The sequence below is a fragment of the Bos taurus genome, chromosome 23 (genome assembly GCF_002263795.3).
Source record: "Bos taurus isolate L1 Dominette 01449 registration number 42190680 breed Hereford chromosome 23, ARS-UCD2.0, whole genome shotgun sequence".
NCBI lineage: Eukaryota > Metazoa > Chordata > Mammalia > Artiodactyla > Bovidae > Bos > Bos taurus.
Genome location: NC_037350.1, coordinates 29,275,587 through 29,286,990, shown reverse-complemented (window position 1 = coordinate 29,286,990; position 11,404 = coordinate 29,275,587). Strand labels below are relative to the sequence as shown.

The 11,404-nt window shown below is 38.7% G+C and overlaps 1 protein-coding gene and 1 pseudogene across 2 annotated transcripts; both read left to right on the top strand.

The window, feature by feature from the left end:
• OR1O6P (olfactory receptor family 1 subfamily O member 6, pseudogene) lies at nucleotides 3,216–4,141 on the top strand (annotated as a pseudogene).
• OR12D18 (olfactory receptor family 12 subfamily D member 18) lies at nucleotides 6,749–10,823 on the top strand. 2 transcript variants are annotated; one of them, XM_015459919.3, is made up of 2 exons: nucleotides 6,749–6,803; nucleotides 7,940–10,823. In XM_015459919.3, the coding sequence occupies exon 2, from the start codon at nucleotides 7,942–7,944 to the stop codon at nucleotides 8,854–8,856; it is 915 nt and encodes a 304-aa protein (XP_015315405.1). In that variant the 5' UTR covers nucleotides 6,749–6,803; nucleotides 7,940–7,941; the 3' UTR covers nucleotides 8,857–10,823. The 2 variants fall into 2 exon arrangements, with proteins under 2 accessions (XP_015315405.1, NP_001377364.1); NM_001390435.1 differs by lacking the exon at nucleotides 6,749–6,803 and having other exon boundaries at nucleotides 7,915–8,856.
• Nucleotides 10,824–11,404: the final 581 nt, after the last annotated feature.

The window sequence follows — 11,404 nt, the reverse complement described above, 5'->3', positions numbered from 1 at the left end:
GGAAGAAGACAATGTATCGTCCTCTCCTGCCTTCACTTTTCATTAACCAATTTATTCATTTTCTGACAAATACCATATTTAGCATTCCAAGTGCTAGAGATACACAAGAGAGGAAAACCTTGTTAGGGAGACCAACATTAACTAAATAACTTAAATATTTAAACAAAATAAATGTGATTACATCCTCCATATTACAACTTCAACAATTGACCAAGAGCCTAGACAGGAAGGGTTGTCTTTGTCAAAGAGGCCACAGAAGACTTTCCTAAGAAAGTCACCAATAGAGCCAAGGTTAGACGGATGAGCAAGAGCTGACTCAGAGCGATGAGAAGGAACATGGTCCATACAAGGCAATGCAGTGCAGACAGTGTTGCTGGGAGCACATGATAATTGACTGGGGTGTGAGTTGAAGCTGGTGACATGAAGCTCAAAACCAAATGAGCTTTGTCAGACGTGTTAGGGTTTTTCATATATAAGTGGTATCATACGGTATTTATCTCTTTCTGATTTACTTCACTTTTGTTGCTGTTTAGTTACTCAGTCATGTCTGACTCTTTGCAACCCCATGAACTCAGCATGCCAGGCTTCCCTGTCCTTCACTATCTCTCAGAGTCCACACATACTTAGGCCAATTGAGTTGGTGATGCCATCCAACCATCTCACCCTTACTTCACCTAGTATGATAATATATATAAGTTTATATAACGCATCTTCTTTATCCATTCATCTGTCCATGGACTTTGAGGTTGTGTTTATGTTTTGGCTATTGTAAATAGTGCTGCTGCTATGAACATAAGGGAGCATGCATCTTTTTGAATCATAGTTTTGTCTGAGTATAAACCCAGGAGTGGAAATGCTGAATCATACATGCTATAGCAGCTCTATTTTTAGTTTTTTGAGAAAAACTTCGTATGGTTTTTCATTATGGTTATACCAGCTTATGTTCCCATCTACAATGTAGGGCAATTCTCTTTTCCCCATACCCTCTTCAGAATTTGTTATTTGTAGACTTTTTAATGATGGCCATTCTGACAAGTGTGAGGTGATACCTCATTATAGTTTTGATTTGCATTCCTCTAAAGCCAGGCTTCAGCAATACGTGAACCGTGAACTTCCAGATGTTCAAGCTGGTTTTAGAAAAGGCAGAGGAACCAGAGATCAAATTGCCAACATCCGCTGGATCATCGAAAAAGCAAGAGAGTTCCAGAAAAACATCTATTTCTGCTTTATTGATTATGCCAAAGCCTTTGACTGTGTGGATCACAAGAAACTGTGGAAAATTCTGAAAGAGATGGGAATACAAGACCACCTCACCTGCCTCTTGAGAAATTTGTATGCAGATCAGGAAGCAACAGTTAGAATTGGACATGGAACAACAGACTGGTTCCAAATATGAAAAGGAGTACCTCAAGGCTGTATATTGTCACCCTGCTTATTTAACTTCTATGCAGAGCGCATCATGAGAAATGCTGGACTGGAAGAAGCACAAGCTGGAATCAACATTGGCCTCAGAAATATCAATAACCTCAGATATGCAGATGACACCACCTTTATGACAGAAAGTGAAGAGGAACTCAAAAGCCTCTAGGTGAAAGTGGAAGAGGAGAGTAAAAATGTTGGCTTAAAGCTCAACATTCAGAAAACGAAGATCATGGCATCTAGTCCCATCACTTCATGGGAAATAGATGGGGAAACAGTGGAAACAGTGTCAGACTTTATTTTTGGGGGCTCCAAAATCACTGCAGATGGTGACCGCAGCCATGAAATTAAAAGACGCTTACTCCTTGGAAGAAAAGTTATGACCAACCTAGATAGCATATTCAAAAGCAGAGACATTACTTTGCCAACAAAGGTCTGTCTAGTCAAGGCTATGGTTTTTCCAGTGATCATGTATGGATGTGAGAATTGGACTGTGAAGAAGGCTGAGCACCGAAGAATTGATGCTTTTGAACTGTGGTGTTGGAGAAGACTCTTGAGAGTCCCTTGGACTGCAAGGAGATCCAACCAGTCCATCCTAAAGGAGATCAGTCCTGGCTGTTCTCTGGAAGGACTGATTCTAAAGCTGAAACTCCAATACTTCGGCCACCTCATGCGAAGAGTTGACTCATTGGAAAAGACTCTGATGCTGGGAGGGATTGGGGGCAGGAGGAGAAGGGGACAACGGAGGATGAGATGGCTGAATGGCATGACTGACTCAATGGACGTGAGTCTGAGTGAACTCCGGGAGTTGGTGATGGACAGGGAGGCCTGGCATGCTGTGATTCATGGGGTCGCAAAGAGTCAGACACTACTGATTGACTGAACTGAACTGAACTGAATAATTATAGTAGTTTCAGGTGTATAGCATAGTAATTCAGTATTTTTTACAGATTATGCTTCATTAAAAGTTATTACACGATAATGGCTGTAATTCTTTGTGCTATAGAATATATCCTTGTTGCTTATCTATTTTATTTTCTTCATTTTCTTTTTTTAAACTTTTTATTTTATACTGGACTATAGCCAATTAACAATGTTGTAATACTTTTAGGTGGACAGTAAACAGACTCAGCCATACATACACTTGTGTGAATTCTCATCCAAACTCTCATCCCATCCAGGCTGCCACATATTTTTGAGCAGAGTTCCATGGGTAGAGATCAATTTTTAAATAAAGAAGTGACTTGATGAGATTTTTTTTTTTTAAGGATCACGCTGACCACAGTATGGAGAACAAATTGGGTGGGGCAAGATCCATGTTAAAATAGTTAGGAGGATAACAGTTCTCCAGCCAGTCACAACCTTGAACTAGAATAGTCACTGTGAGTGTGGGTGGGAGTATTTATTGAGCCCCTTCTATGTGCCAGACACTGAGCTAAGTACTGAAACATCACTTCTGCCTTGAAAGATTCGTGGTCTTGAGAAGAAAACAGATTCACAAGCAAGTAGTTAAATACCAATCACACAAAATTTTATTAAGAAAACTCGTTACGCATTCATAACTCCAGGACATCTCTGTGGTTTCTTTCATTCTCTTACCTTGATGTCTCCTTAATTTGACCATGTTTCGTGAGGTACAACCCTTGTCCTCCCCATTGCTATTTTAGTTGTTTATCCATTCCTCACATTGGTGGTATAAGGAAACCCATTGCCAAGAGAAAGGATCCAAGGTTCTAGCTAACTGTAGTGAATCCTCTTCATGCTGATTCTTTTCTTATAACCCATCAAGACCTGAAATGAACTGCAGCAAGAACCCTGACTTTGTCCTCTCAGGACTGTCCAGTGACCCAGACAAACCACAACTCCTCTTTGGTCTCTTCCTGGCCCTCTACTTGCTGAGTCTCTTAGGAAACTCCCTACTGCTGCTGGCTATTGGTGCTGATATCCACCTCCACACCCCCATGTACTTCCTCAGCCAGCTCTCCCTGGTTGACCTCTGCTTCACTACCACCACAGCCCGCTAAATGCTGGAGACTCTGTGGACCAGCAGCAGTTGATCTCCTTCTCTGAGTGTCTGGCCCAGTTAAATTTCTTTGCAGTTTTTGCTGATATGGACAATCTGCTTTTGATGGGCGCAGCTATCAGCCACTACGCTGCCATCTGCCATCCCCTGCACTATGCACTCCTAATGACTCCTTACAGATGTGCACTGCTGCTGGGTGGGTCTTGGGGAGTGCCCCACTCTATCTCTCTTGTCCATGCCCTGTTGCTATCCCAGCTCCCATTCTATGCTAATCAATAGATTCCCCACTTTTTCTGTGATTTCGGACCACTCTTTAGACTTTCCTGCTCTGATACCCACCTCATTGAGGACCTAATGATGGTTCTGACAGGACTCTTAAGAATCAGCCCTCTTCCCTGCATCATAAGCTCCTATGCCCATATTTTCCTTGCTGTAGCTCGGGTCCCATCAGCACAGGGCAAAAAGAAAGCCCTGGCCACATGCAGCTCCCACCTCTCCATGGTCATCCTCTTCTACAGCTCGGTCTTTGCCACCTACCTGAAGTCCCCGTCAGCTTCTCATGCCTCTGGGGAGCTGGGTACTGCTGTCATGTATGCCCTGGTAACCCCCACTCTCAATCCTTTCATTTATAGTCTAAGAAATAAGGATGTGGAGAGTTCCCTGAAAAGGGTTCTGGGCATAGAAAGCTCATGGCATTAGGAATAATTCCAAGAAACAAGTGTTTTGGGGGAAAAAAATCACAGTCTTCACCACCACACTGATAAAGTGAGGCTATTGCACAGTATAGATATGCTATAGCATAAAGAACACTAAACAGAAATTGGGAGAATTAGTTGTTAGAACTCACTTTAACTGCTAGCTCTAGGTTCATATATTATATATTATCTATATTATTATATCAAAATATATCAGTAATATATCAAAGTGAAATTGTTAGTCACTCAGTTGTGTCCAACTCTTTGTGACCCCATGGACTGTAGCCCATCAGTCTCCTCTTGTCCATGGAATTCTCCAGGCAAGAATACTGGAGTGAGTTGTCATTCCCTTCTCCAGAGGATCTTCCTGACCCAAGGATCGAATCTGGGTCTCCTGCATTTGCAGGCAGTCTGATCCACTAGGGAAGCCCACTTCAGGTTGTCGTGGTTTAGTCACTAAGTCATGCAGGACTTTTGCAACCCCATGGACTGTAGCCCTCTAGGCTCCTCTGTCTATGGTATCCTCCAGGCAAGAATACTGGAGTGGGTTGCCATTTCCTTCTCATATACATAATACCATAAATATTATATTATAATATATATAATGAGGTATATTAGCTAAAAATAGAATACTTGAGTGGATTGGATGAGCTCTTCTTTAAAGTTGACTTATAACACTAATAGTATTGAAACTTAGTCATCTGTTCTCATCATTACCACCATTTTGACCATCATTTCCATGGCTATCACTGGTTTAATAATGAAGATTCTCACCATCAGCTTTACTATAGTCAGTATCATTTTTTTGTCATTAGCATCACGTTACAAATTACCATCTTCAGCTCTTTCCTTATCAATACTGCCAGTACCATCACCATGAATAAGAGACTGGAAACTGGTTCTATGCATTTTTTCCTTCTTAATGCCTCATTTTTCAGAATCTTCTATTTCTTTGTGTTTTTGTGCTGTGTTGATAATTGTGGGAAGTATCATAATGGCATGGTGAATATGTTTTATAAAAATGTCTTCATAAATTTGAGAGTATAATAAATATTTACATTTGAAATGAATGATTGCATAGGTTATATAACACAATACATACACAATGTCTAAAACTTTCTTTAAATTATTCCAGAAAAAAAGGATATCTAGATATTTGGCACAATATTGGCAAAATGTTGATGTCAAAGCAGGATGATAGCTACAGGAGGGTTTACACCACTGTCTGCATTTTTCTGAATGTTTAAAATTTTCTACATTAAACGTTAAAATGAAAAAGTAAAGTGCGTTCGCTTTAAATAATTTTTAAAATATCAATGTCTTTAGGCACAGCAATCAATCCATAAAGAATGTATCAAGGTAAATTCTGAATATCAATAATACTTTTATAGAAAAAAAATTGAATACAACCAAAAATTCCCAATGATAAATGTTTATTTATTTGTAAGTCTCCAGAGCAGACTGTTGGAGTGGGTAGCCTTTCCCTTCTTCAGGGTATCTTCCCAACCCAAGGATCAAACCCAGGTCTCCCACATTGCAGGTGGATTCTTTACCAGCTGAGAACACTAATTTAAGAATGCATTACAATATCAAACAACAATGCAAAAACCGCAACTACTTTTGCACCAAAGATACAGCAGGGCTTCCCCAATGGCCCAGCAGTAAGGAAACTGCCTGCAATGCAGGAAAAGCAGGTTTGAGCCCTAGGTTGGGGAGACCCCTGGAGGAGGGCATGACAACTCCCACTGCAGTGAACCCACTGAACCCACTCCAGTGTTCTTGCTGGGAAAATCTCATGGACAGAGGAGACTGCTGGGTCCATTGGGGCCTAAAGGGCCAGACATGACTTGAGCAACTGAACACAAATGATACAGCAAGAAGTGAAGATACTTTGGAGAGACAAGTCTCATTCTCATAGAGAGAAATATGAATTTTGGGGATCCCAAAATTAAAGAAAATATTTTAACAGTATTACTAACTGTGAAGAGTCAGATTTAGAAAGAACAGAAGCAATACTACTTCTCCCTCTTTCTTTTTTTTTGTTTTCCATAGAACCACAGTAAAAAATTAGTAGAATATTTAAAAGATAATCATCTTTCTGTATGGATCCATGGGATATGACTGGCCCTCATTCCTTAACTGTCATCGCCCAATTTCCTAGCATTTTATACAAAGTTTTTCCAGGGAAGTCCCCAAGATGAGAAAGTATATCCATCTCTCTGTCCCAGGAAATGAAAGGTAATTTAAGAATTCCTGAGGCTCTTGAAACTGTACTGTCTATGGTTCTGAACCTGAGAAAGAAACATAATAAGGAAAGAAAACAGGACCAATGAAAAAAATGGAACTCAAGATAGGAATCCTCCAAGGAGAATTTTCTTATATTGCAAGTATAGAAAGGTAACTTGTTTATTCTTTCAAAAATCCTCCCAAACCCCAGGGACACTCTCTCACAGGGTTTGTGTATCTAAAGATCTGTGGATCATGAAAGACAGGCAAAATTTTAGAAAGAGGTTTCGGCAGATGAAGATCTTATACTATAATTCCAATATAAGCTATCATGTTAAATACTTTTCTACTCTATTCATTTAAATTTTTTTCTACTATTTACTTTTCAGGAATGTCAACCTGAGAAGCCTTCTTAACTGTGGATTTGAACAGTCAATCAGGTAGGAGAATGAACCAGGAGACAGGCTGGAGAGTTGCCCATCTCTGTCTTCCTGTCTGTATTAAATTTACATGCCAAGGATTTAGAGCTGAATTCCTATCTTATGATGGATATTGTGTTTGTGGATTATAAAGACTTATTACTAGCTACATTTTTTTTTGCCATATCTCTAGATATTTTTCAAAGTAAATATATAGTTGATAAATATTCAGGATGCAGTGAAATAAATGTTTAGTGCAGAAAGTCTGATTGCTTTTTTCTTTAAATGTTAGGAAAAAGTTTTTTTTACCACAAGTGAATTTTTGATACAATTTTGTTTTGTAAGTAGAGAACCAGAAGCAATGCTCGGCATATGTGTATCATAAGTAAGAATGATTAAGTTTAACCATATACAATATATACATGGCTATCAAAGAAAGTTACTCTTAATTCCTAAAGCCAACCTTCAATAAATGTGTATTAACATTAAATAATTTCTCAAAATTCTCACTGCATTTAAAGGTGATAATCTCATGGGATTTCTAGAAATGTTCCCTACTAAATGCACTTTTTTATTCTAGTCACATCATATCTTTATCTTCTCCTTTCATGGGTTTCCCAAATATTGAATGATTCCTTTTAATAGCAAGGACTCTAATGTTTACATCTCCATTCAGAGTTCTTTATAGCTCTTATTATTTCCTCACTGTCAAATTTTCTTAGGTTTAATACCCTTCAAATGATTTTGTACTAAGTCAAGAGACAGTAGTGTGGTGGAGAGCTTAATAATTTACCCTCTGTTAGATTTTAGGATGATAAAAGACAAGTCTTTATCAGAAAAGATGGTAGGCTGGCAATTTGCTCTAAATCCCTGGAAAAAGAAAAGATTTTCACTTTAAAAGATTTATACATATATATTTGAGAAGATATGTCAAATAAAAAACAAAAGTGTTTGAGTAAAAGTCCATAAACAGCATATAATGTTAATATTTAATAATCTAGTGGTCCAAATATTCTATAATCTGTGATACTCAGACTATTTAAAACACCACTGCTCTACCTCAAAATGCTATTGTCTAGATGGGAAATCCTCAGCTGCGGGACACTGGTTTCCATTAGAGATAGCGTTCCATATGTTATTCTCTCTTTTCTTTCAAGTGATGCTGAATCAAACCTCAGTCACTGAATTTCTCCTCCTGGGAGTGACAGACATCCAAGAACTGCAGCCTGTTCTCTTCGTGATTTTCCTTGCAACTTACATTGTCAGCTTGGCTGGAAATGGAGCCATCCTGATGGTTGTCATCTCTGATTCAAGACTGCATTCTCCTACGTACTGTTTCCTGGGAAACCTGTCATGTCTGGATATCTGCTACTCCACAGTGACTCTGCCAAAGATGCTGGGGAACTTCCTGTCTACCCTCAAAACAATTTCTTTCTTAGGATGCATAAGCCAGCTTCATTTCTTCCATGTTCTGGGCAGCACAGAGTCCATGTTGCTGGCCATGATGGGCTTTGACCGCTTTGTGGCTATGTGTAAACCACTTCATTATACTCTTATCATGAATCATCAAGTCTGTATCCAGATGGCTGTCACTGTCTGGATCATTGTTTTTTTCCATGCCCTGCTGTACTCAGTAATGACCTCTCACTTAAACTTCTGTGGTTCCAACCATATCCATCACATCTTCTGTGATGTTAAGCCATTGCTGGAGTTGGCCTGTGGGACCATTGAGCTCAATGAGTGGCTGCTCAATACTGTCACAGGCACCATTGCCATGGGCTCATTCTTTCTAACATTCCTGTCCTATGTCTATATTATTATCTATCTTTTCTTCAAGACCCATTCTTGCAGCATGCTTCATAAAGCACTGTCTACGTGTGCCTCCCATTTCTCGGTAGTTGTTCTTTTCTTCGTCCCTGTTGATTTTGTTTACATTCATCCAGCTTCAAGTAGCTCCGTGGATCAGGATCAGATCATTGCCATTATGTACAGTGTGGTCACTCCTGTGCTAAATCCGCTGATCTATACTTTGAGGAACAAGGAAGTAAAAGGGGCCTTGAGGAGGGTGATGTGAAGGAGGCTTTGACTTGAAGATATCTGAAGAACTCTTCAGAGGCATAAATAAATAGGTAATGAGAAACTGGAGATAGCGAGTTTAGACCTCTTCTCAAATGGTTTACTCTTTGTAAAACAGAGTGCATGTGTGCTAAGTTGTTTCAGTTGTGTCTGACTCTTTGCAACCCTTGGACTGTAGCTTATTGGGCTCCTTTGTCCATGGGAGTCTCCAGGCAAGAATACTGGAGTGGGTTGCCATTTCCTCCTCCATGGGTCTTCCAGACTCAGGGATTGAACTCACATCTCTTATGTCTCCTGCATTAGCAGGTGGTTCTTTACCACTAGTCCCACCTGAGAAGCCTATGAAAGAGAAGGAATAGTATAAAGAAAAAAGAAATGAAAAAGCCCAGTAAGTTGCATTAAACAGTGCATTCCTAGGTAATAAAGGGAAATTTGAACAATTGTACACTCTCCATGGAATCTGAAAGTTGAATTTGTTTGGGAGATATTGGTTGACACAAATGATCTGTCACGTTTGTGCTCTTAAATAAAATCAGGTACAGAAATTTGCCTCAGTTACTCATACACTGTATAGCTGGAAAGTGCTTAGGCCAGTTTATCTGTGTGTTTCCTGCAAGTTAACATATTATAATGTTAACAATAAAATTATTATGCCATTATACTTTAAGGATTTGAATTTAGGATCATGGGCTCAAATGGAAAAGTAAATATTAACTCACACATGAGTGAAAGGACATTTTTAATCAGTATGTCGTGATTTCTTTTTCTCTAAGCGGGGAGGCAAGTAATTAAAACAAGTATTGCTGTCAGTTCTAGTTAACAGAGGTAAAGCAACCAATGGTTTATCCAGAGTTTGTGAACTCTGACTGCCAAGATGTATTATAAGTCAACTGACAACCTGTCAAAGATTACTGTAAAATATTGTTAAAAGTATAGTCAGTTTAAAAAAAATCTCAGGAATACATTTTTAGCTTTTAGCATGTTATCTTCCTCTCAATTTTTGGTCATGAATATTGAGTTTCAAAACGTTCCCTATCATTTATTTTGTTCTTTGAATTCTATACATATTTTCACAGATTGTAATGTGATATAATATGATGTAATTCCAGTGAAATATAAAGAATTCATCAAAAATTTTGTCTTGTTTCCTTACCTGCCACCAAGCTATACTAAGTGAAAGTTATTAAATAGTAATTGCTGAAGTATGTTTGGAGGCTAATAGACAAGAATTACTATGTTCCTCACTTTCTAAGTTCCTAGATGTGCCGCTGAATCTGAAACCATGGTGGGTGCCAATGCTTACAACTATTTAGAGATACAGAATTCCCTGGTGTCCAGTGTTTAGGACTCCATATTTTCCCTGCCAAAGACACAGGTTCAATTCCTGGTTGGGAAACTAAGATCCCACAAAACAGGTAACACAGTCAATAAATAAAAGATAGGAATAATAAATAAATAAAATAGAGATACAGACAGATAAATCAAGACTATAAAAGGATATTTTGAGGTCACAGACAGACTGCTTGCTTTTGTAAACCCAAGAAATTTGGTTCTAACCTGACTCACATGGTTCTTCCATCTTCCACTTCTACCTTCTTTGGTCTCTTGATTCCAATTTTGTTTATAAAGGAATGTGTGTGGGAGAAGGCATCTTACATCCTGCACTATCTCAGACAGAATTTCTATTGAACGGAATTTTTGACATAATCCAAGCTTCGTAGAGACTGTAAACTGTAGAGGAGCACATGGTTACCTATTGCTTTATGACATGCTCTAAACACAGATGGGTAAACACCTATTTAATTAAACTGCATTATTCGGTGATTCAGAAATTGGGGAAAGTACAACAGAAAAGCACTGACTCTATTTAATGTTTCAGGTCTCAACTGAGATGACTTTATAAACAGATGAATGAAATAATTTGTTTAACTTCAATGTATTTGTATGATAAATGTTCTCAGAACAATAAAAATAAAAAAAACACATATAATGTTAACGTTATGACTGTATGGCCGTCTCTTTGAGCTATTCTTATATAAGGAGACAGGGCAGTGACTAAACAGAAATTGTGAGTTTTAAGTAATCTTTCTGATTTTATGTCCAAATCAGTGTTAGACTTCTGTTTATTGATTTTAGTCCTCAGCCCTATCTATAGGAAATTTTCTCAAGAAACAATTCCTCCAGGTTTTTCTCTAATGAGTAACTCTGGGAACTGATCTCTAAGGCCAAAATGATTTCTTCCTCAAAATCCTTCTGGTTCAAGAGAGAGAAAGCTTGATAATGCCCAGCTTCTAAACTACATTATTTTTACCTGGTCTCATCAGTGTATTCCAAGGCCCTGGCTCCTTTGCTCTTTCCATCTACTCACCAATATCATTGGATAGAATGGAGAATTCCAAGGTCATTGTTTATAGAGATTGGGGTAGCCAGAGGCAAGTGTTGAAGCTGTCATTTGGCAAATGGAGTAATAGGATCAGCCTTCAAAGTGGACTATAGAGAGTTCAAGTTCTGCACTTGGTGGACTGCATAAGGTTGACAGTCTATGT